Source organism: Rhinichthys klamathensis, unplaced genomic scaffold, assembly GCF_029890125.1.
Source record: "Rhinichthys klamathensis goyatoka isolate OS25496 unplaced genomic scaffold, OSU_Roscu_1.1 h1tg000127l_1, whole genome shotgun sequence".
NCBI lineage: Eukaryota > Metazoa > Chordata > Actinopteri > Cypriniformes > Leuciscidae > Rhinichthys > Rhinichthys klamathensis.
Genome location: NW_026606664.1, coordinates 3,423,374 through 3,448,704, shown reverse-complemented (window position 1 = coordinate 3,448,704; position 25,331 = coordinate 3,423,374). Strand labels below are relative to the sequence as shown.

The 25,331-nt window shown below is 37.7% G+C and overlaps 3 protein-coding genes across 3 annotated transcripts in view; 1 reads left to right on the top strand and 2 right to left on the bottom strand.

Moving 5' to 3' along the window:
• cdc14ab (cell division cycle 14Ab) overlaps positions 1–25,331 on the bottom strand; it is a 117,655-nt gene that overhangs the window by 18,518 nt on the left and 73,806 nt on the right. The gene's annotated exons all lie outside the window — the stretch shown is intronic.
• Positions 44–9,794, top strand: dph5 (diphthamide biosynthesis 5). Its single transcript, XM_056256585.1, has 8 exons — positions 44–401; positions 1,487–1,611; positions 3,601–3,709; positions 6,180–6,300; positions 7,746–7,785; positions 8,780–8,883; positions 9,061–9,370; positions 9,404–9,794. The coding sequence occupies exons 1-7, from the start codon at positions 267–269 to the stop codon at positions 9,291–9,293; spliced, it is 867 nt and encodes a 288-aa protein (XP_056112560.1). The 5' UTR covers positions 44–266; the 3' UTR covers positions 9,294–9,370; positions 9,404–9,794.
• On the bottom strand, positions 11,400–24,818 carry slc30a7 (solute carrier family 30 member 7). The gene is made up of 11 exons (XM_056256582.1): positions 24,649–24,818; positions 24,036–24,137; positions 22,198–22,311; positions 21,944–22,031; positions 21,717–21,846; positions 21,473–21,625; positions 21,236–21,286; positions 18,003–18,138; positions 12,313–12,403; positions 11,805–11,954; positions 11,400–11,705 (listed from the first exon to the last, which is right to left on the bottom strand). The coding sequence occupies exons 1-11, from the start codon at positions 24,726–24,728 to the stop codon at positions 11,658–11,660; spliced, it is 1,143 nt and encodes a 380-aa protein (XP_056112557.1). The 5' UTR covers positions 24,729–24,818; the 3' UTR covers positions 11,400–11,657.

The following is a 25,331-nucleotide window of genomic DNA, read 5'->3' as shown; positions in this document are numbered from 1 at the left end:
TGGTTACAGCACGCGACATTGTCGTGAAGTAGTCTATGCTTTACGGCAGGGGTTGTCAGTTGCTCCATGTGGCACCATGTGAGTGCTTAATAACAGTGAAACTCAAAGTATTCTGCAAGCTTTTCAGTGTCTGATAAAAGATCGCAAAAAGTATATTGACAGACAACTCCTTTGCATTCTTTAAAGCGCTTCTAAATGTATTATTTTGCGATTTAGCCTTTTAGCGACGGGTAACGGTGAAACCTGCTGTGTTCTCTGATCTAGAGATGTTCTATTTCATCGGTCTCGGGCTGGGCGATGCTAAAGACATCACTGTCAAAGGTTTAGAGATCATCCGACAGTGTAGTCGCGTTTATTTGGAGGCTTACACGTCCATACTGACCGTCGGGAAGGAAGCTTTGGTATGTGTATCATTCAACATATTATTAGGTCTGAATCTTGACGGTTGACAGCTCGATATATATCTCGATAAAGACTATGATTGCATTTTGAAATATTGCTGTAATTTGAGACCTAAGATGGAGAGATAGTACTCACGTGCCAGCAATATGCAGGTTGATGACAGATGATGCTTGGAATGATCTAAAGATTTTTTTTTTTTTTTTTTTTTACTAGATTAAAACACGCATGCCATGAAATGTGATATTTGTGTTCATTACTTTTTCAAATATTTCTGAAAAGGTTTATTCCATATTCTACAAAAAATGATTTATTGATTCTAAAATAAGAATTAAGTAAAACGTACTAATTTCATAAAAGTTTTTAAACATATTTTTCAAGGCTAAAAATGTATGAATCATGAACATTAAGAATATATAGTTTGACCTGAACTAGCCGTGGATTTTCATAAAAGGTCAAAATATGTGATATTTTTAAGGACTTTACTGACTCTCTGTGATGCCATTTCCTGTTAATAGTTTTCTTGTCACTTGACAAAAAAATGACTCCCTGCATGTTGGTTACCCCATACTAACTGATATGGCGGACAAAAGTTTTTCTGATATTAAGTATTTTGTCAGCAGTGATAATATAAGGTTATGCAACCGTACCTAACCCAATTTTATTTTTATTATAATTAATTTTTTATATATATAAAAAAAATTGTAAACCACTTTGACATTCTGGACTATTTCGGACTGTTGGCCCGACAAAAAATATCAGAAGTAATATGAATTCCATTTTTAATATTTTGAGAATCAAAACTAAATAAAATCTACTCTACCAGTCAGGTTGTTTCTCCTTTGCTTTCATGGTTTGTTTCAACTATCCAATAAGAAATTCAATTATATTTATTATTTTTATTTTTAATTATATTAATTATACTTACAAATATAATGTTATTAAATTATTATATTTGTCTGCAATAATAATATCAAACATTTAAGCATAAAGTGCAACACTGATATGAAAACCCACATATGAAACTTAAATACGTGATCATTCTGAAATATTGATATATTTCTGCTGCCGTTGTTTTCTGTCTCAGGAGCAGTATTATGGGCGCGAGTTGCTGCTGGCAGACAGAGACATGGTGGAACAACAGGCGGATGAGATCCTGAAGGGAGCAGATGTCAGTGATGTGGCGTTCCTGGTGGTCGGTGATCCTTTTGGGTAAGACTAACTAACCACTTCGAAATCTACAGTAGCCAGTCTCTTCTGTTAAAGACATATTTGATCCAACTGCAAACTTGACCTGAACTAAAACATCCGGTCAGACTGTTGAGGAGGACTTACCCTCAACAACATAGTTGGCAACTTTCATTTGAGGTTTCTGTGCATATTTGTCATGTAATGTTTTGAGTCACTCTTACGTTGCCATCACTTATACCACTATCCCACAAATGCAATGACTTAACAGGAAATTTAAATTCAGATGTTGCACAGGCTTTTATTGGAAAGCTTTACAGTGTTTCCCCTACCATTGTTTTGGGGGGGCGCCATACGAAATCCAGTCATAAAAAAGGAATTTAGTGTATAACGCGGAATTTCACGGAACTTGTAAATTTGGGGAAAAAATAGAAAGCAGTTCAGTACACTTGAAATCAAATCGCGATGTAGACTAGTGTGTGTGAATATTAAAACACAAAGACTATTTAAATACGAACCCTGCATGTTCTGTGTGAATGAATGGTGCCGCCGACGCGCAGTTTCATTTACCACACACACACACACACTGAAGCAAGTGTGACGCTTGCGCTGTTTTTTGGCCTATATGAAGACACAAATGCATGAACTTCCTCTCCAGGCTCTAGATCCACTCTGAAAGTCACTTCGTGATCATTTCACGCTTCATTTGAGAAAAACTATCATCATGACATAAACCATAGACTGTGTAAACACACAGAAACTCAAAAGGTCTTCACGGCAACCCGTCAAAATAAAAGTTCGGTTTAAACTGACAGAAATATATTACTGTTGTACATTAGAATTTAGATATGTCCCAATGTAATAATACTAACACTAATCCAAATAAATTATCATCAAAACTGACATTTTTATGGAATAATCCATGTTTTAATTTTAACAGTAAAGCTCATTGTGCAGGAAGTTATTTGACAAAACGTTTATTTAATTTCATATGATTGAAATTGATGATAAATGATAAAATTTGTGTTTTATGTCTTCATTTTATTACCAGAAAAAACACAACACAGAATTAGTGTGATTTTTTTTTTTCATATATATATATATATTTTTTAAATTATAAGTTTAATGATTCATAATACATGATTTCAATTAATTAGACATGCTTTTTGATTAAAAAAAAAAAAAATTACACCACGTATCCGTAACACGCCCGCTCCGCAACACTAGCAGTCGTCTCCCCCCCCCTCCCCCCTTGAAAAAAAATCCTAGGGGAAACACTGCTTTATCACAAGTCTATCCAATTAATATTTCATCATAAAATGAAAAAAAGATATTACATGAGAAATTGGATGAAATGTTCAGACTTGTTTGGTTCATTTTGATTCTGATAATGCCCTTACGTACAATCAAGTGCACTTAAAAGCATGCACGCCTTAAAATAAATTTCCCTTTCAACCAAAAGTATAAAAAAAAAACAAAAAATCCATCAGAATACACTTTCTACAGCCTAATTGTAGATAATGTAAATGTTTCCTGTTATTCCGAATATTTGAACCACAGAGTGGTTGAGCACCAATGCTCTGGGCTGCAATGATATCGGTCTTACAATAAGTGGGATGTGGACGCCTGAGGTCTGGGTACTTTGGGAACTCTCCAGAAGAGATGAGCTAATTACGCCGCACTTTCCCGTCTCTATCGTTTCTAGTCACGGTTGCGAAGTGTTTGGCTCAGGCGTTTTTCCATCCAAACCACCAAAACCCACATGGTGGGGGGAGGGATGGGGGTCTGACTCCTCATTTTCCTGCACTTAGGAACTTGTGGGTTTAATAAAATTTAATGATATATTCAAGATCGAAAAGGATAAGCGTTTGTGGTGCAATTTGGATTACTTCCAAATTGTAAACAGCGCAACACAGTAGTAAGAAAAGATGTTGACAAGTAGCCAATCTGTGGTTGGCGCATATTTTGGAGTAATGTACGCAAAAAACAAAACAGATTTTTGCTTCTCTCCAGGGCCACAACTCACAGCGACCTGGTTCTGCGAGCGCTGAATGCTGGGATACAGTATCGCGTTATCCACAACGCCTCCATCATGAACGCGGTGGGCTGCTGTGGATTGCAGGTACATTTACCGCTGTTTGGCGAATTTTCTCAGGCGAAATCCAGTCATTTCAATTCGCCTTTGGCTAAGCCACACCCTAGAATGTAGATTGACCAATCACAGCGCAGCCAAGAACGAGCTCCCACAGTGGTCCGACACTTTTTCACAGCGCTCCATTGACTTTAACACAGGCGTCTCATATTTTTGGTCTCGGCAGGCTATTACCGTCGTAGTTTTATCAAAAATATGGTTAAACGTTGTGCCTGGGGCATTTGTAACACAGAAATGCGTTTCCCAGAGAGGTTGGAGGGGGGTGTCCGTTTTTTTCCCTTCCCAAACCGAAGTCAAATCCTGACAAGTGTCGTCTAGCACACGCTGCTAATAAATACAACGTTATACTCGCGTAGTCCGTTTGCTTTGTAATAACGATTATAGAAGTGAATAGAGACCTACCCAGCTTTGCATGAACAGTGTTGCTCCTTGATATTGTTAGTCCCAGCCTCCGTCTCGATTAGTAGGATATGCGGTGGTTCATTTTTGACTGTGACCGGTATGCTTTTGCCTCTATTTGGATGCCTTGTTGTTCCTTGCGTTTCACCTGTATGTCGTGAATATAGCCTTCGAACGTATATCGCAGCCCCTTTTGCCTACTTCTATCGGACACTTTATTTGCTGCTTTATAAAAGTTTGATAAAATATCAGCAGGAAGAGCATAAGCCATGTTGATACCTGAGCCCAGATGAAGTTTGTTTGTCAGACGTAGCAACAGTAACTAAGGGGGGCGGGGCTTAGCCAAAGGCGAATTGGAATCTACGAATTGTGAATTTCGTGTCAGGGCAAGATATTTCCCCACGAACTGGTTCAAATTGGTCATGCAAATTAGCTGCGCCGACCAACAAAAAGCTGCTTGGTTTTGAAATCGACGCCTTTGTCAGTTGTGCTTCATACATCGCTACACAAAAGTTTGCCGAAATGTCGCTAATGTGACCGCACCTTAATGCAAAGCTTCCCCATGGTGTCATTGTCAACATGCACTTTCCAGAGAACGTAATTTGCTATTGCGCATCATTCGTGCCCAGTCTCTCGTGAAAATGATCAAACGGCATTACGGCCTTTGTGCTGTAGGCGTCCCAGCGGAGTCTATCAACGAAGCCTAGTGGCCATCAATAACAGCCCCTTGTATTGACCTGTCAGGGCAGCTTTGTGTACCAAGAGGCCCCAGATGCCGCCCTAAGCTCACGATGGGCATTTTCAGTTGATCTGAGATCAGTGGCGCCATTTCTAAAGGATATTATTTAGGTAGGGAAAGCAGGTCCTAAATCATCTACCGCAGCTGCCGCTCTCAGCTACAGAGGGATTTGGTAGGTTAACTCACACTTTGCAATTACTGTTTTGGGTGCAGATTAAGATGCGCTAATTGGACTCAATCAAGAAATAGGGATGCCAGAAAAAAGCATGACATTCCCCAACCCATGTGTGTATTGTTTTTTTGCAACTCTCTGTTACCCAAAACTCAAATTGTTGTATTAGAAGAATTAGTTTTGTCCTACTTCCCACTATGTAGTGGATTCTGAATGACGGTCTTAAGTCATAACGAAGTGGAAGTAACGACAGATCTTTTCCTCTGTAAGGAGGATCTGAATGCGAGCTTGCAGTCGATTGTAAGAAAGGGGCGGAGTTTAACCAGACAAAATGATTGGAGGAGTCCAGCATACATCACTAGAGGGAAGTCTGACGTTTCAACGGATCATTGTGACATTTTGATTACAAATTACGAGGTCAAAACTAAATTTTAACAATGAAACATGCAAAAAAAACAGACATTTTTCTAAATATCTTCTTTACTTAGACTATCAGCATGCTAAAACCTACTGAGCCCCACACATAACGTGACAAAAAAAGATGTAGTGGGCATGAATTAAGAATTTGTTCACACATTATTTTGTGGCCATGTTTTCTTAAATAATTCCCTCGTTTTAGGTATATATTGTTCGACAAACATATTAATTAATTCTCTTGTTTAGTTGAATGGAGTCCACATTGTACTACATTTTTCACACGTTTTAATTTAATTACACCATTTCCACAATTGAACTAAAACGAGGGAATGAATTTATAAGTCAGGAACAAATTCCTGATTTTTGGTTACGATAACTTGTTTTTTACTTGATAAAATTACGTTTTATTTCAGTTAACATTTTTTTTTTATTTCAGGTAACAATTGTTTAATAGTTTTAGTTTCAGTTATCTATAATAACCCTGGTTGGGTCATATTGGACTAATATATGCTTTACAAGGTCTGTAGAACGTAAAGTAACTTTAATGACACTTTGTTGTGTCAGCTGTGCGGCACTCTAGTGTTTACAATGATGTCATGCCCACTGAATAACAGGAAGCACCTTGTCGCTGAAAATGGTCTACATTAACACACTGAAACATAGATGCTGTGCGAGTAAATTAAATATGAATGTGATTGCGTTTTCCTCCTTAGCTCTACAACTTTGGCGAGACAGTGTCCATTGTGTTTTGGACGGAGACGTGGAGACCTGAGAGCTTCTATGATAAGATCAAGAAGAACAGGGATATGGGCCTGCACACGCTGTGCCTGCTGGGTAAGCACTTCCTTCAAGTCTTTGTGAACGTGATGTTATATTTAGATAGAAAGTTATATGATGTCGTACAATTGGCATGCTCTCCGGTCTGTCCCGTAGCTCACATGTCCCCAAGCAATTTATCCAAGCATGCATGTTTGTTGCATCTTTAATAGTCACTGTAGCAATGAATGTGTCAAAACCAGATGCGACAACCCCCGTATTTTGACGTCCCGTCAAATAGGCTTTTCCCTTCAGGGGGCACATTAAACTTGGACCCGTTGCAAATGCTTTGGTACCCCCAAGGCAGATGGTAGCAAATAATTTACGTTTAAATCTGTTTGCCGTAGAGATTTCCAGCCAACTCTCTATAAACCCCCAAAAGTACCAGTGGGATTTCCCAGTGGAAGGCGTCTTTGGTAATGAATGTTGGTAAAATCGAAGTCTACGGATTGGTGGTCGTGTCTCATTGGCTGGTGGGGCCAGAGGAGGAGGGGTGGGAGTCCCCAGGTGCTTCCCAGCTGAGGAGTCGGAGAGCAAGAGCGAAGACCAAAATGAGCAAGAGAGGGATCAGTGTTATTAACCTCATTATTCAAAAGCAAACAGAGGGAGGCGGGGATCGGACACCCCCCCCCCCTTCCACCCTTGGCCGCAAGTCCGCTTATCTAACACAATAACCCGCAGACACAACAAAAGCACACACAGACAAAACACAAGGACTATACGCTGCATCCATTCATCATAATGTTGCTAACAAGACATGGGCTATTAATCAAGCTGGCAAATATTGGTCGATTTATTTGCTGATGTTTCTATATTAATTTCAAAATAAAAAAATCTAGGCAAACACAGTGTCTACTCCCAACATAGTCAGATCATTCTGTTTCAAATTTTGGCACGCTACACAGCAACTACAGCCACTTCATTATTTTATTTTTTATTAATTATGAATTTTATGTCAATATTCTGATTTCTGTTTTCCCCCCCCCCCAAATATTTTCTTAATGATTTTTATGTACATTTTCTGGTGTCTAGCCTAGTAAGCCTACTAATTTAAATCATCTTTTTCAAAGTTGGAAGGTACAAAACTTGTGAAAACGCTTTGCTATTGTCCTGAAAGAAAAAAAGAAATTGTCCTGTTTTACTGTAGCCGAAGTCTAGCCTTGAACTTTCAGCCGATTGCTGTTATTCATGAACATTTTGAGGTTAACATCGATGCTTTCGGTGTAGACACGGTGTGAGAACATGACTGGTCATGATTTGTACATTTGTCTTTGCTTTGTTCTCAATATGGGCCTCTCTCAGGTGCAGTCTGAAAATGTACTTAACTCCAGACTGCGTGGGGTTAACAGCCCCAGATGGAGGGGCGACCTACTATTTATGATGTGACCGTAACATCCAGAGAGGCCTAGTTTATAAAACTCAAGCTTATTGTATCTTACACTTACAACTCCCCTATTTCACAGATATCAAAGTCAAAGAGCAGTCCATGGAGAATTTAATGAGGTAAGACTCTCACTTTCTGGTTTTCTGTCGGGATGAGGGGGTTCTGCTGATTTATATCAAGTCTGTGGTGCTTTTCCGGGAGGGTCGACTTGTGGTTTGCAGCAGACATTGAGTTAACATCATTCATGCGAGTTGCAGGGGGGCCGACTGGTTGAGCTGGAAAAAAATAACAACAGTAAAAACTGTGGCAGCTTGTTTGACTTGGACGCATGATATGTTATCATGGACCTTCCCTGGGCCGCCTCCAGAACTGCCACATTATAATTTTCCCATCTGAAGCCTTCAGAAATATGTTTTATCGGCAATAGGGAACTTCATCCTCTGCTTTCAAACTTGAACTCGAAGTCTTTCCGAAAAACCTTCACTGGTGTTGAACTTGAGTTATTTCTCCTCATAGAAGATGGCTGTTAACTCCTTGCTCTCTCCTTGGTGTCCTACAATTATCTCCCCCCATGGTTGCGCACTTTGTGTAATTTTATATCCAATCCACATAAACCCCAAATGGGTTTTAGTGTTCCACTATGTACGCTATAAGGAGACGAGCATAAGCGCTGGTGCGTGTTCACTGTTCAAGGCTGGAAAGTGTGCTAATGTCTCCCAGATTTATTGGCACTGTTGTACCATTACTCGGAAATGGAATAACCATATGCTGCATGATTCTGGTCACAGTCAGATGCTTGTCCAGTGAGGTTGATGCCCTTCACTGCAGGGAGGGGGAAACGGCCCCGAAAAGAAATTCAAAGCATGTTTCCAACTTCTTCAAGTTGACTGATTTCATCAAGGATGGATGGCTAATGCACCTTAAAGCATGCAAAGTATTTTAGCTCAGATGTAAATTGCATCAATGGGCACCTTCTTGCTCAGTGTTCTGGGGCCAACTGCAACTTCAAGTTACCTGCGCATTAACAGCTCAGATCTAATTTCAAGAAAAATTAATAGAAGATACCAGACACTTCTGCTCACTTTAAAGAGTTCAAGTCCACTTTGTTTCCAGGGGTCGAAAGATTTACGAGCCTCCCAGGTACATGACTGTCGCTCAGGCAGCTGAGCAACTCCTGGAGATTCTACAGAACAGACGGGATGGTGGCGAGGAACTGGGTAAGAAACTCTTCCAAACCTTTCTGAATTGCTTGAAAACCTAAATGAACTCTGTGGTTGAACCATCTGGACGTCTGGCCAGCTTGAGATACTGGCAAGCATTGACGGAAAATTGAATTAGATTTGATTAAAAGGCTGTTTTCATAGGTTTATCCCATGTTCTTTCTTTCAATGCAGCAATGACTGAAGACACAGTGTGTGTTGGTCTGGCTCGGGTCGGAGCCGAGGACCAGGCCATTCGTTCCGGGACGCTGCGTGAGTTGGCCTCCTGTGACCTGGGAGGACCACTTCACTCAATGATCATCAGTGGACACCTTCACCCTCTGGAGGTGGACATGCTGAAACTCTTCAGCGATCCCGAGGGATTGAAGACCTTGAAGATGACTGATAGTTCCACGTACATTTCCTGATATCCAAGAAGCTTGTGGTCCTGAAGAGAAAGGTTCCCTTCCCAGGACAAGTGGACAGAAGTTGGTCCACATGAGAGGCCAGAGCTGCTGGAGGGTCAGAAGAATTCCAGATCAAATTTGACCACTTTAACCTTTAAGCACCGGTCGGGCTAGAGTTGCAGAAGATTTAGATTGGGAGTGGGATGGTTAGTTTGATGTGTGGCAGTCATGTTCATGCTGTAAAAAAATAAATTATGGAATTATTATAGAGGAAATGGAAAAGGTTATTGTGGACCAACTGCATCTGGGTTGCATTAGTGCCTATGAAATTGAGCTTTCTTCAAAATCGGCATCATGTTTCCATACCAAGAGCCTTTCTTAATGGAACTTTCTTAATAAGAATGTAAATAAGATAAAAGGGAATTCTGAGATTCTTTTGAGAATGTACCCACCCATGTCATAATGGATGAAGATCGATTTTCATACAATAAAGACTCATTTCGCTGCCACTGATTACATCAACGCCCAAAATGTGGTTTGACTGTTTTCATCTACATCTGTGGTTTTGTTTGTGATCTCTCATTTCATTTCTGTCAGCATGACTTGCATAGAAAGTGAGCCAAGCAATTGTCAAACAAACTTTCTGGTTTGTTTATATAAAGTCAAATTCATAAAACATTTACTGTTTCAAATGAAGGTTGTGTACCTTTCGGCACACCTTTAAGGAAAAAAAAACTAGGGGGGAAAGTGGTGGTGTTGTTTTTATGTGATGGGCTTAATTGTTTGAAGAAAAGTTTTCTAACCACCAAATATTCTTCAGATATATTTGATCGTTTTTAAGAACTTGCGTTGTCATGGTGTAGGCCTGATTTGTCATCGTTTTTTCAGAACGGTTTTGTATTTCCAGTTAACATTATTTTAAGGTTGAAACTGGTTCTGTGATAACACACTCAAAATCCTGTGTTTCTCTCAAAGAAACTTGGTTTATTCTTACAAAGGAGAAGTGAAATTTCAGTTAAAATTGTCTTTATACCCTTTCAGTGGTAGGGTTGAAAACACTGCATTAAACCCATCTGTAAACAATATTGTGGATCATGAATATTTTACCTAACATTAAAGCAATTATATATATATATATATATATAAAGATAAAATCTAACATGTTGGTGCAATTTGAATAGGTTGGTAAACATAAGGTTTAACAATTGGTTTGACGCTTGTTTAATGTGATATTGTCCTGAAACTCATAACTCAAAATACATAATTGGACCATTCAAAAGCAACCAAACATTTTCATTTGTCCTTTCTTCAACCTATTGCAGAACAGAATAATTTTTTGTTTTGCTTAGATTTATAATTACAGCTGAAAACAAAGTAAAAGGTTTATATTGAGAAAATCACTGAAGGAAATCAAGCCATTTTAAACTGGAAAAGGTCTGTGTCTAGACAGGACTAACCGATCTTGATTAACTGTTTCCACCTATTACTTAAAAGGAAATAAACAGTAATAGCCTCTGACATTTTACTGCAAATATGTTGAAGTTGGCTTCTGATGCTTGTACCTTCTTTGTGCATTAAAAATAAAAGTGAAATAGGAGTTTAACGATTTCCATTCAAGTCAGGCATCAGATTTATATTTGAAACAGCTGCTTCCTTGTCGTTCTGTTGATATGAGGTTTTAGAAACTTGTTCATACAAACTTTAAACAGCAAAGCCAAATGCAAAGGAATGTTTTAATTGTAGACAACTCAAATTCATAAAGATCCAGTTTTCATCGCATTCATGTTGACCATCAAATACGGTCCAAGCGATTGTCCATGATCGTTTTTAAAAAGGCACTTAAGAAATGCAGGCAAATCTGTTTATGTTTACATAATGGCATTAGCAAACAAATTCTGCATCTCTTTACAACTGTGCAACTGAAACACAAAGAAAGCGATGTACAAAAAGAGTCAATGAATCACATACTGCTATTTTTTTTGTTTTGCTTTTTTACAAATGTCCACTGAACTCCACATTCATACCACCAATAATTAAAACCCCATTCTGATCATGGAAAATGGTGACAATTATGAGGAAAAGAAACAGTTTGGTGGGATCATAAAAGTAAAAAGCAACGGGGAACTTCAAATGACCAAGAGGGTGCAAAAATGTTGCAAGTTCTTTCTTCCCTCCAAAACATCAGATTGTTGTAGCTGGTCAGTTGTTGTTTTCTGGCAAGAGTGGAGTCAGACTGCTGGACTGCACCAGCTCCATCTTGATCCAAGATGGAGGTGGAGCGACAGAAACCCAAAGAGATGGGTTGAGGTGGAGAACTTCCCCACAGCAGCACAGAAGGTCTTTGGTCCCAGGACTCCCAAAGATCAGGAGAAATTTGGCAGACTCCTACATGGCAGCCACCTCAATCTGAACATACAGTTGTCTGACGCCAACCTGGGCACAGGGCGGAAAAGATCATGTAATGGAAACTTTGAAATGACCTTTAATGAACGAGATGACTTTGTTAAAGCCGTATTTCTCAACAGTCCCCACCTGTGTGAAAATGTTGTGCGTTTGGCTGAGAAGCCATCTAGAATCTGCATCGGGCGCCACAAGGAGTTTGAGTGTACCGATGTAGACGTCTGTGCAAAGGGTCCAGAAGTGAGGTTCTTGAAGGTTATAGACCCCCTGAAGCTGCTGGACCTGCAAAGAACATTACTGGTTAGCAAATGCAACCTCCGTTTTTTTTTTTTTAAATCTTGCAACGGGACAAATTGAGGAGGTTCTGGAGGTCATTAAGGTTTTTTTTTTGTTGTTGGTTATCTGGAAATGTTTAAGGACAACCTGGCATCGCCATTTTGCAGCAGGATAAAGTTTAAAGATCAGACCCTCAATAAGGTGTCAAGTTCCTGAATCTTCAAATGTGGCTACTTGGTTAGCTAGTTAATTTTTGGGACAACTTGGCTACTATCCCAGTTGATATCCCAGATTATCCTGAAAACTCTCTCTAACCAAGTAGCCAAATATGAAGAACAGGATCCAGGAGATGGAAACGACTCACCCTTTGGTAGCATTCAGGAAGGGCATGGTCCAGAGAAGGAGGCGTCCGTTGCATCAAGATCCCTATAGACTCCCTGAGCAGAGGAACCACACTGTGGGAAAGAGGAAAGTGAGAAATGAGTTGCCGTTCTATCAGAAATTAACTCAATGGGGCGCCAAGTACAAGGCAAACTCGGGCAACAGGATGGGACGCCACACATAAAGACGTCATTGGGTATGATTTGGTTTGTGATTTTACAGCTTGACACATCTTGTTATAAAACTGGGGAGAGGAAATTCTGTCATAATCCTAATGAAAAGAGTTCTTGTTTGTCAGGATTTTTTCAGAGCATGCTAAACATGGTCCAACATAAACTTGCCCATCTTATAGTTGGGGTGGAGTAGCAGAGAGCTGTGCTGATGTCATTCCAACAGCTGTAGTGCGCGTGAGCCGGCAAGCAACCCTGAGCACACTAGGATAGACATCCAAACCCATTCATTCTGCAGAAGAATCACTTGGCAGAAACGGTTGACTGGTTAGGATAGGACTAAGACTATTTCTCTCCTAACCAGTCAGCCGTTTCTGCCCCATCAAAGCTAGGTCTTGGCTAGGCCAGCATCTTATAAAGTCATCAGTCCTCTTTCAAACCTTCAAGGCCTGACCACTGCTCCATCTGGGAACCATTAGAGGGTTCCTTGGTTTGGACTCCTTTACCGGTCCCTAATCTACTCTATCACCCCCACATTCTCCTGAACTCCTCCCTGAAACCCCAGCCTCAGTTTGGGACACGCCAAAGTGGAGAAGCTGATCGTTGTCTCTTTTAGACCTTCACAAAACTGAAACGCAAATGTGGCAATCAACAAAGAAGCATTTCACAACATTTGACCTTTTAAAAAAAAAAGTCAAAACAGCAACAATGTCAGCCTTCAAAATATTTTGCCCCAACATTGTTTTGATAAATTATTACAAACTGCAATCATATTACTCACAACAAGGCTTCGATTTCACAATAGTCATGTTTTGACTCAGCTGAAATGTTCCTGTCAGGTGCTCCAGACTTTCACTGCACTACTTTAAGAGCACAGATGAGTAATATTAGCACTGCACTCCAGACCAATCTATAGCTTTACTGGCTACTCAGCAGTCTTTGTGGTCAAGTAACATTAGGTAATGCGTTAAATGCACTTGTTAAATTGCAACGCATGCAAACATTTTTGTTAATACTTCACTTAAAATGACTGTGGTTTACCAAGCAACCGAACAAACTTGTAATCTATATAAAAGCCATATAGGAACATGACACCAGAGCCTGATTGGTCTGTTTCGTCCTTCTTTGGATCTATCAGCTTGAGTACACCGGGAAAGTAAAATGAATCAAGTCTACTAGCAGAATGACCGCATATATATATATATATAATTATTTTAATATATTATATATGCAATTTTATATACTACTATTCCATGTAGACTCTTAATTAAAATTAGATTATAAAAACTGCATTTATAAACAAAGAAGAATAAAGAATAAAATGCTGTTTAAAATAGTGTTATATGGAGTATAGCATGTCACATCACAGAACAACTTCCTGAAGGATTTTCTATTGTCTGTTACCTATTCCACTGCAACATATGACCATACGTTTCCATCGACATGTACTGTGACAGGTCATAAAACTGGCCACTGTGGATTCCTCTCAGTAACTGGTCTGTTTGTCCCTCTTTTAGAAAATAAAATGAAAACAGGAAAGTACTGGATGAGGGTACCTCAGACCTCTGACATCATACTATTGTTCCACACCTTCCTGTTCATTGAAACAGAGGCACTCACCGTTCACTGGTGCTTGATCGCTAACCTGTCCAAAAAACCCCGTGATGCAGTTACATTAGTGACTCAGCCATCCAAAATGCAATTACGTGCGAGTGTCAAGGGTAAGCTGGCCAGTGACATAGACAAAATGTCACCACCTAGGTCAGGGTGACGATCAGGATACATTATTTCTGCACGGACGAATGTCGAACAAACCTATGAACTTTTTTGAAACCAGCTTGGAGTCACAGTAAAACACAAGCACTTCTAAACCGCACAGAAATTATTGGTTATCACGCCCAGATAACCTGAGTCCCTAATTGGAGCGCAGAAGCATTTATGACACCAGAACCACCGCAGGAATGATGTGACCTTAGTGAAGTCTGCGTCTGAATCAGCACAGTGGGAATTAGAGCAGGTACTTTTAACTTGAGATTTATATGGAAAAGGAAACTAACTTTTCCATTTCTAGGGCAAGAAGTTCTTGGGATTCTACCACAAAAAGCTTAAGGTGCTTTACTGCAAGGAACCTACTGCACTCAAGTTATGGTCAAATAGCTATTAAGCCTTGAACATAAAAATGTATGTCTGGATTCAAGGGCATATTTTTGTAGTATGAGTGTCTACAGACATTTGAACATCTGACCAGCTCCGCCAATACTTTACTGTAAATTATTACTAATACTAAAACTTTTTCTCTTGCCACAAAGCGTATTTGTAAAAAGGGGTCCAATCTGAATATACAAGACAATTTAAGTAAACCTGGATGAATCGTCGGTCTCATTTCACCTAAAAAATTAAGACTGTAAAAATGTTAATTAAATTAAATATTTTATTTTTAAAATACAAAAAAAAAAAAAATCATATTTAGAGTCTACTATATATTTTATAGCTAAAGAAGAGATTATATATTAAATATATTAGATTAATTAATTTGTATATATTAATAATATTATCTAGCCTAATAAATATATAGTGTATGCATATTATTTAATATATTTAAATTATTATTGCATAACATTTATTTATTAAATTAATTATATATAAATCATGCATTTTATTTTTGTATGTATTCTACTGAAATGTTATGCAAAAAATAATCAAGTAATTGTTTTTAAATATGCTCCATAAGAGCTAGAACTTACAAGTTAATATGAAATTATAATGAAATCAAGTTAACAGTGAACATTCATTATTTTAATATGCAGAGCTGAGCTAAAATAAAGTGAATGACGTTGCATGTATATGTGGCTTGTTCCCCACCAATTAAACACCATGAATTAGAATTCTGAAAAAAAGTACAGTGTAAAGTAGCTAGTTTTGCAGCCAGCACAGTGCTAAAGCATAGTATGTGAAGAAATACAGTAAATCAAAGAATAACACCGTAACATGAAACAAAAGCAGCTTTGGAGAGACAAACGAATCCATCCTCAAAAGGCCCAGCTTAGTACACCCAGAACAAATGTTAATTACTGTTAACGTTCCTTGTGCGCCCATTCCTTGGGCTTTAGGCTGCGACCCAAAGCGATTAGTGGTTTTTGGAAGACTTTGGTGGTGGGGGACTGCTGTAGGTCACAGCAGCAGGACTCCTCCACTCCCTCTTACTAACCACAGGGTACCAAGACAGCTCCCCAGATATCCCCCTAAAGCAAGGCTACCACACCCAGAGCGGCCTTAGCTAAACACACCCCTGTTCACGTACAGCGGGGGGTCTTCCCGCGCACATGGGTCATGCCTCAGGTGCGGCTGATGAAGGAGAAGTCCATCACCCTAGTGAAAGGTCAAACATCTGAATGTGAGCAAGACGGCTGGATCAAAATAAGGCACTCTACTGAGAATATCAATCTCACAATGTGGGGTGCATGGGAAAAACGCTGTCCAAGCAAAGCAGAGTCCATCTTAACGATCAAACGAAGAACCACAGACATTCCACGTGGCCAATTATGGTTTATCTCTCTCAAGACTCAAACAATAAATGATTCTGCTGCGCCAGACGTACACAGTCATGAAGTTCAAACGCAAAAGAGAGTCTAGAGTTCCAGATGAACTCATGCTTTGGTCCACATCTTTCATACTGGTATCATGTGTTTAATAAATCCATATACGTAACAGGCAGGTTTCCCCAAACACATTAAGCCTAGTTCTGGATAATGCATCACTTTTCTTGGGCTGTTTTCAGAAAAGCATCCTAGAATACTACTATTTCTGCAATATATATGCAAAATGGGTGTTTTATCCCACAACTTTAAGTGGAACACAACATAAAATACTTTTTGTTTTGTATTTTATGTTGTATTTTACAATTTAAAAAAAAATTGTTTTGGTCCCCACTGACATTCATTATATGGACGAAAACAGGCATACTACAGTATCCCACAATGCAATGTGTTTGACATGGCTTTCCAATCAGAAGTTATTACTTCCTCAATTTAACTTCTTTTAACTCATTCTTAAATTTTTACATCAAATTTAATTAAAAATACAAAATAAGTTTTAATTTGGGTCATGTGATTTAGAATGTTGTTTGGAATGCTTATCATTCCATAATGAAGCAATTTGACATACTGTTCCACATAATATTTTTAAAGAGTAGCAGACTCTATGCAGCATTCTTTTTTTTTAATCAAAAGTGTCAGAAGAGCAGGAGAGACTTCTTACCAACCCCAAATGTTTGAACAGTAGTTATACTGCCCAGTATGCTAGTATTCAATTGAGAACACAGCCAGGAATTTTTTCTTAATCTGAGGTCTGAGAAAACCAATACAGGTTTAGTCAAACTGTGTTTTCAAAATCTGTTAGCGTCAAAAGACAATGTCTACATATGGAACACAGGAACGAGACGTCTAGAGCTTCATGAGATGGAGGCTAAGCTCTGTTCTAGTTTGCAGCTATTTTAATTATGTGCTCTGGAAATGAAGGGCTTTCCATTTTCATGTGATACCTTTGTGCGTGTGCCATACCAGATCCACCTCCAGATTGCACCTGAATGAGACCGAGACGTCGTCACGCAGGTGCAATGTGGGAAATCGTCCATGCTCTTAGCCTTACTCTCAATTCTCAGTATTTGCCACTTTAGAACTGCATGGAAAACTGAAGAACAGAGGGGAAAAAATGTCTAAGCTGGGGTCTCCGACATAAACCTCCCCTCTTTGAGAAACAAAGAGAAGGAAAAAATCCATCTTAAAAGATGCCTTTGTTGCAGTAACATTCACAGATCGCCACCACATTCCAGAGAGGGAGAAGAAAAGCCTCAAACACGGACAAGAGCGAGGAAGAGGGGGGTTGGAGAGACGAGATTAATATACGGGACATTTTGCAAAAAGGGGCCACGTTCTCCATTGGAACGGTGGTATTTCACTGAAGCACAGTAACCACAGGCCATCTGCAATTTAAACATGGGGCACACACACAGCAGCTCCTGCTCAAATTTACACAGCCTTTACGCACATTTACCTACATCACACAGAAAAAACGAAGCCTATTCATCACCATAAAACTATCTGATGCTTTTTCCGGGATTTTGCAGGAGGAATGGTAGATTTGGTAGGTTTAAAAAGCGAACAAAGGCACAAGAATGCTAGACAAGCATGCATTTTTTCCTGCTCGACTGGAGTTGTTTGAAAAATGCCACATGAGAGACCTCAGTCCTGGTTTTCTGGCTTTGCCACATGTTGAGAAAGTGCCCAGGGCTCCACCCTCCGAGCGTGTATCCTGTAATTCACCCGGCTGGAGTGCCAACGGCTCCACAGGGCTCTTAGTGAAGGGCACTGTGAAGTGGCTTTTGTATGATCTGTGTTGGGTGCTGTTGAGGGTTTCTGGGTGGGGTTGAGGGTGGAGGATGTCTTGAGCAGAGTCGAGAGAGGTCAATGCTCATAATAGCGTGGGCCGAGGTGTGCGTACTCACCTCACTCCTATGAGAAGTGCGATGAGCATGGAGCAGATAGGGTCTGCGATCATCAGGTCGTATTTCTGCATTAGGATGGCTGATATGATGACTCCGACACTGCCCAATGTGTCCGCAACAATGTGAAGAAAAACTCCTGCAATGAAGAAAACTTCGGATAAAAGCGTCTGCTAAACAAATAAATGTAAATGTTAGTTGTTCCAAAACCTAAAAAAAAAAATACACATTACCATTCAAAATTTGGGGTTGTTAAGATGTTTTAAATGTTTTTGAAAGAAGTCTCTTATGCTCACCAAGGCTGCATTCATTTGATTAAAAATACAGTAATAATGTAAAATATTGTTACAATTTACAATAACCGTTTTCTAATTCAGTACATTTTGAAATGTAATTTATTCCTGTGATGCAGAGCTGAATTTGTATCATCATTACTCCAGTCTTCAGTCACATGATCCTTTAGAAATCATTCTAATATGGTGATTTTGAGCACAGGAAACATTTCTTATAATTATCATCAATGTTGATCATCTGCTTTATTCTTGTGAAAAAAAAATTCAGGATTCTTCAATGAAAAGAAAAAGTTCAACAGAACAGCATTTTTTTTTTTTAATAAATCTTTAGTAGCATTATAAATGTCTTCACTGACACTTGATTAATTTAATGCATCCTTGCTGAATAAATGTGAATTGCTCTATAGATTTATATTGACTACGGATGCACAGATATGAAAATTTTAGCCAACACCAATAACTAATAATTCTTTATATTTCAAAGCCGATAACAGATATATATCGGCCGATAAATCAAAATCTAAATCCAAATTTTCTTATCGGGCCGATAACGCTAACATTACAAATTAAAATATGGGCCGATACCTATATGGTGGCCAATATATTGTGCATCCCTAATATTGACCTCAAACTTTTGAATGGTAATCTACATGTTTATAAATATTTAAAAGATATACACAAATATTCTAAATATATTTTACGATATCTCAAATTAGTATGTAATATTAATATTATAACTAAATCTTTAATATGTATAACAAATTATATTAAAAATAATATACAAATAAGTGCAGTGCGTTGAAAACCTCTGCTCTAGGGCTTTTGTCTACATGAAAGGTCCTGGTTTTCACTTAAAAATCACTAATAGTGAGTAAATATGGAGTCTGAGATGAGGATACAACATTTGCTAGCACCCATATTCAAAACATAACAACTGTGGACAGAACTTGCTGTCTGGGATACCAAGTCTAGTGGTAACCCTCAAACTGATGATGTCATTTCACAAACAGCTAATTCGAGAACATCCTAGAATGAATAGCTAACCTGTAAGACTGTCCTCCCCGACAAAATCTCCAGAATATATCAAAACATACAATACTACGCTAAAACCTTGAAGTGAGTTAGTCAACATTTCCTAAACTCAAAGGTCTGTACTGGCTGTCCTGTCTTGACACTGGAGAATAGTTGTGGACTGTGGTGTGATGGCACGCCATGAGACAGTCCACTAAGTCCTTTTCTTTCCCCAGAATCAGATGACATACTCGCGGTTACTCTCAGTTTTGCAGAAAGCATGACCGCAGTATTGGAGCAAACTCCCTAATAAGTGAAGACCCCCGTCCAAATGTGGTCAAAGCAAATACTAGAAAAATAACAAGAATGCTGGAGCTCGCCGCGTCCTTATAAACAGGCTGTGTTTGGAATAGAATACTAGCTTACTATTTACCAAATTCTATGCAGTATATACTGCCAACAATTAAGACAATAAAATACTAATGGGAACAGTATACAACTGAAAAAGAAAATGACCTGAAAGTATTTGTTTTGGTAATAATATTCAATACTATACTATTATTAATTAAAACAAATGTTAAAAATAAAAACACTTCTAAAACACTTGATAAAACATATCACTATTTTTATTATTATAAATATATTAATTTCCTTAATAATAATCATATCTATTTTTGTAAAATAATAATAATAATACTGTTTTAATTTAATAATAATAATATTAATGATGGAATTAAAACAATGTTTTTTGTCAAATTACTTTTTTTATTATTAAAACATTGTTTAAATTATTATTATTAATGAAAACATTTGTCTTTTGTAAAATAACATCAATAACTAATATTTTCATCTCATAATGATACTAATACTAATAATAATAATTATAATAAAAATATTTATATATTCCATTATATTTTCCCCAAATAACATTATTTTGGGAAATTAATAATATTAATAATTGTATTTATATATATATATTTAAAATAGTTACAATATTGAAATACAATATAATAATGATGATAACTGTGTGAAAATGTCAACCATTGGCATTGCATTTTGGGGAACAGGGCAGGGCATTATATTCTGTGCAGGGCATTATATTCTGTGCAGGGCATTATATAGCATACTGCACATTTGTGCAAATACAGTACATCTAAGTATACTACGCATAGAGAAAATTAGCATACTAAGCTCTGTGTAAAAAGTAAGAGTAGTACACTAGAATGCTATTCCAAACATAGCCAAAATAGACATGACGAGCTTCAGGATGGAAGGTTGGTACAATCTACTTGCAATTCATCACAGTGAGTGAGAAGAGGATCCTCGGCTGGGATGGAGGCAGCGTAACCTCTTGCACTGTCACCTCCTCCCCTCCCCTCCCCTCCCCCTTCTCTACATGGTCCTCCCTTCTGTGCCCCGTTCTTTCTCCCTCGAGCAGGCCTCCCAAAGGATCCATTCTCTCTCTGTGTGTGCCAGGGTGAAGGGGACAAACTACTTTCTCTGCTCTGCTCTTTCCCACACAAGCTCGGACAAAAGGATTTAAAGCGACAGTGTACAGCACTTGCTCTGGTATCAGTGTAAACCAGGTTAGAGTCCAAGTCAAAGGTTAGAGGTTGGGATGGTCAGAGGTGTCACTTCGTCACACATAAAAGTCCATCATCCAGTCACATCTGATGTAGACCACTCATTTCAAGAGTTTTCCTTGTTTAAATGAAGATGGATAATTTTCAGAATTGTTACGACTACAGAACCTCATCTACTAAGAATTCAAAATATTGACCGCCTATAAAAGAGGAAAAAGCTGTCTAGACCAGATATATGTGGTTGTAAATATTTTCATATCTGGTACCTTGCTAAAAGCATGCTGATTATCGTTAAACAAGAGATCTCTAGCGCCATCTGGAGGTGGCTAAACATAAATACAAAACATACCTTGTAATATCTGCTTGCTGGCGCCTTTCCCCGGTGTGTGTGATTGGTCATCTGAGGACACAGACAGATTAGAAATGAATCATGCTATACCAGACACCATCACGATGTATCAAAACAGCTTCTAAAATTTTGACACAGCATGAGGACACCAAATAACACATCTGATGCATTATAACAGTACTGGCTCGAAATAGAAATACACTACACACAAATCAGTGAGATAACTTGAGGTCATACCGTGGCCGTGGGGATCGTCATGCGAATGGCCATGTCCTCCGTGGGAATGCCCATGATCATGTCCATGTTTGGACTCATGACTGTGGCCGTGGTCTCCATGACTGTGTCCATGTCCCACACTCCCATTGAACAGAGAATGACTGTGGCCATGACCTTAAAATTTTAAACAACATGACACATCTATGAAGAAGCACGTGTGTGAACGACTCGGACCGCTTTCACCTAATAGTTACAAGATGCTTACCTTCACCATCGTGTGAATGTCCATGTCCTCCATGCTGAAAAACGAATATTCCTACAAGATTCACCAACAGCCCTGCTATAGACACCGGGAGCAAGCGGTCATGGTGCACATCAGGGGGTTCCAGCGCCCTCTGGTGAGAAGACGAGATGCCATCATTCATAAACAGATTTTAGTGGATCAGTGTCACTTGGCAAGTGAATCAACAGTAATCTTATAATCGTACGTACCTCTACTCCTTCTGAGAAGATAAAGAAGGCGGTAAAGATGAGGAAAAGGCCGTTCACGAAGCCCGCGAGAACTTCTGCTCTGACATACCTACAAAAATAATCAAATGGGCTTGCAAAAGAATGCCATGATGCAAAAAAGACAGGCGTTTCCTGTCAACACCACGCAAGCAGAAGTGAATATATCCTTAATAGGAAACTTGTGTCATTGGTACTCTAGCACAAAAGTTGTTTTAAGTTGTGAAGTGGTCTCTCACCCGTATGAGAAGGAGTCGTTGGACCTCCACCGTGAGATGACTGATGCTGCAAGGCCTGCCAGAAGAGCCGTGCAGTCGAAGAACATGTGAAAGGAATCGGATATCAAACCTAAACTGAGAATCAAAGCAACACAAAAAGGGAAGTGTTTAATAATCATGAAACCTGAGAACTGCGTCCCACCCCATACTGAGGTCAGAGTCGCGTAAGGCCTTTTGTTAGATATTATTCACTCTTTCATTTAAAGACAAAGATATGTTCATACTGACAGAGATTTGGGTTTCAAATATTGTTGGTTGCAAGTGGGTCAAACTGTGCAATGAAATAGATAAATAATTTTAGTGAATAAAAATGTAAATAAAAAAAGAATATTATAACATATTTATACTCTTATTAATGTTGATATTTGTTTTTAAATGTACAAATACAATGAAATAGTTCATAATAATAATAATAATTCAGTTTCTCATTCTCAAATGACAGATAGTCTATTAAATTATTATAAAAAAAATAAAATAAAAATATTATAAATATAATTATTAAAATAATTCAAGCTTTGCTGCAAGCACTCCCATTCGCATAATATTTTCAAATGACAGATAGTGTATTAAATCAATTATAATAAGTAATAATTTTAACATAAAATACATACCTATTAATTTTATGTAAAAAAAATAAAATAATAATAAGTCTTCACTATCTGCACTTCCATTTGTAGGAGTTGTGTCATTAATTTGCATAATACTATCAGTGTATTAAATAAATGATTATATTAAACAACAATAATAAAATGTAAACAAAGAAATTATTCACGTCAACTGGAAAAAAAAACTTCTGCTAACTTTGTCATTGCAAATTGCTGACAGTGTTCAGTCAAATAATAAAGAACAATAATAATTGTTATAACAATTGATTAAAGAAAATAGTAGGAATAATTATTATTATTATCATTTGCATAATATTATCAGTGTATAAATAAATGATTATAATTAACAATAATAATAAAATGATAATTTATTATTTTATATTATAATTATAAATAATAAATAGTATTGTTGTTATTATTATGATGAATATAGTAATGATAATAAGTTATTATTACAATAATTACATATTATAATTATTGATATTATTCATCAAGTAATAATAATAATAAAAAAAGCTTCACTGTCTGCACTCCCATTCGTGGGATTATGTAATTTGCATAATATTATCAGTGTATTAAATAAATTATTATATTAAACAACAACAATAATAAAACAAACATAAAACACTAATTTCGCATAAAAACTGAAAATAAAAAACTTCTGTTAACTTTGACATTGCAAATTGCTGTTAGTGTGCACAATTTACTAATAAACATCATATATCATATATATATAAATATAAGTCTAAACCAACAATATTGCAACCTCAATAAAAGTATGTATGGTATACAAATGGGAATATATACTGTGATTAATATACAATGGCATACAAATGGTTAATGCCACTTTCCCCATATTTGATATATTACAGCTGTTCTAAACCAAGCCAGATCTGCTTCACTAAAAAGCATTTTTGGGCATTTAAGGCATTGTTAAACATTCAAACATACCTATATGCTCACATATGCTGTCTAGATGAAACACCTCAATAGGTTTTGAGCCACATCCTGTATTTATAAACTTCGATAAGCCAGCAATCTCACTTCAAAGATGACTATGACAACAGATCATGGGAGAAACTCCATTCAAAACATTCCTAACAGACGTAAGGGCCCAAAACAAAAGCACACTAGCTCATCCCACATTAGACCTACGTGGCATATCCTTGTTTGCCCCCCTACTGTTAACGTTACCTGTTACTCCATATGCCGTAGCTCAGCTCCACGAACGCGAAGGACAGGTTCAAACATAGGAAGAAAAACAGATTCCGAGAGGTTTTATCGGCAATAATTGATCTGAGGAAGAACACAAAGACAAAAATAGAGAGGGAGGTTTCAGACTGATTCATTTTAAAAAGTGGACTTACCAGACAGACTGGCTGTAAACCTACAGCTAACAAATACACGACTGAAGTTTATAAAAATTAAATGCTCTGGGAAAATGACATGGGGTCCAAATACACTCTTAATAGACGTGTTTTGTTGTGGAATATATCGTAACAAATTTAATAACGTAAATTGAGTGAAATTATACATTTTGTTAAATGTTAACTTCGCTTTGCTAACATCTGTCTGGCTGAACGATAACCTGAAGCTGTCTGCTTCCTTGTCATAACAGTTAAATTAACTTTTCAGGATGTATTTATTCACTCTATATATTTTGTAAAGGAATTAGTCTAAATGCTGTTTTATAGACACATTTTAATACGGTTTCCCGAGCTAACTAGCATGCTAACTGCATTAGCCACACAAAACCGACAGCTGTGAGTGAAACTCAATGAATTATTATACATTTAAGCGTCGTTACCTGAACCAGCCCGATAACTTGACGAACAAGTTGAATTTGGCAGGCTTGTACTCGTCATCTTTGATGGATAACGGGAGCATGTTTCAGCGAAGCGTCTCCGGTTAGCCGTTGAGCAGCACTGCGGCTTCACGAGCGTCTGGACGCAAGACAGCGGAAAGTCATCGCGCCGACGTCGCGTGCGTCATGTCACTGACCCGGTGTAACTTGTATTGAACAAACCCCACAGATTTTCTTTAATAGATGTATACTCATTGTAATGTTTATCTCGTGTAATGTGTTTCATTCATTCATTCATTCATCTTTGATTATATATTTAAATAATCAATCCATACATATAGAAATATTCATACATTTTCATTTTATTACTCAGAAGTGAGGTTGAGGTTTATTTATTTATGTTAGAAATATCCTATAGGCTAATGAATATTGCCCTTCTAACAATAATAAGTTATTATTTCATTACACATCTGCAGATGCGAAGATGTTATTATTAAATAATAATTTATTTAATGCCCTATTTAATTCTTTCATCAATTTTTAAAACTTTCATATATACCCATAATAATTTTTTGTATTAATATTATGAATAGAAAATAAATTAATATTTTAAAAGAATTATTATATAGTTAAGGTTGCATACTGTAAATGTATGTTAATTGAGATGTAATTTTTTTCTTAATATT

What these genes read in the sequence shown, in the direction of transcription:
- dph5 (XM_056256585.1), top strand. Translation starts at nt 267, where the DNA reads ATGTTCTATTTCATCGGTCTCGGGCTGGGCGATGCTAAAGACATCACT. An exon ending in CCGTCGGGAAGGAAGCTTTG is followed by an intron (nt 402 to 1,486) that starts GTATGTGTATCA and finishes TTTCTGTCTCAG; the next exon opens with GAGCAGTATTATGGGCGCGA. An exon ending in TCCATGGAGAATTTAATGAG is followed by an intron (nt 7,786 to 8,779) that starts GTAAGACTCTCA and finishes CTTTGTTTCCAG; the next exon opens with GGGTCGAAAGATTTACGAGC.
- slc30a7 (XM_056256582.1), bottom strand. Translation starts at nt 24,728, where the DNA reads ATGCTCCCGTTATCCATCAAAGATGACGAGTACAAGCCTGCCAAATTC. An exon ending in TACGGCATATGGAGTAACAG is followed by an intron (nt 22,312 to 24,035) that starts GTAACGTTAACA and finishes TTTGATTCTCAG; the next exon opens with TTTAGGTTTGATATCCGATT. An exon ending in TCTTCTCAGAAGGAGTAGAG is followed by an intron (nt 21,847 to 21,943) that starts GTACGTACGATT and finishes TCTTCTCACCAG; the next exon opens with AGGGCGCTGGAACCCCCTGA.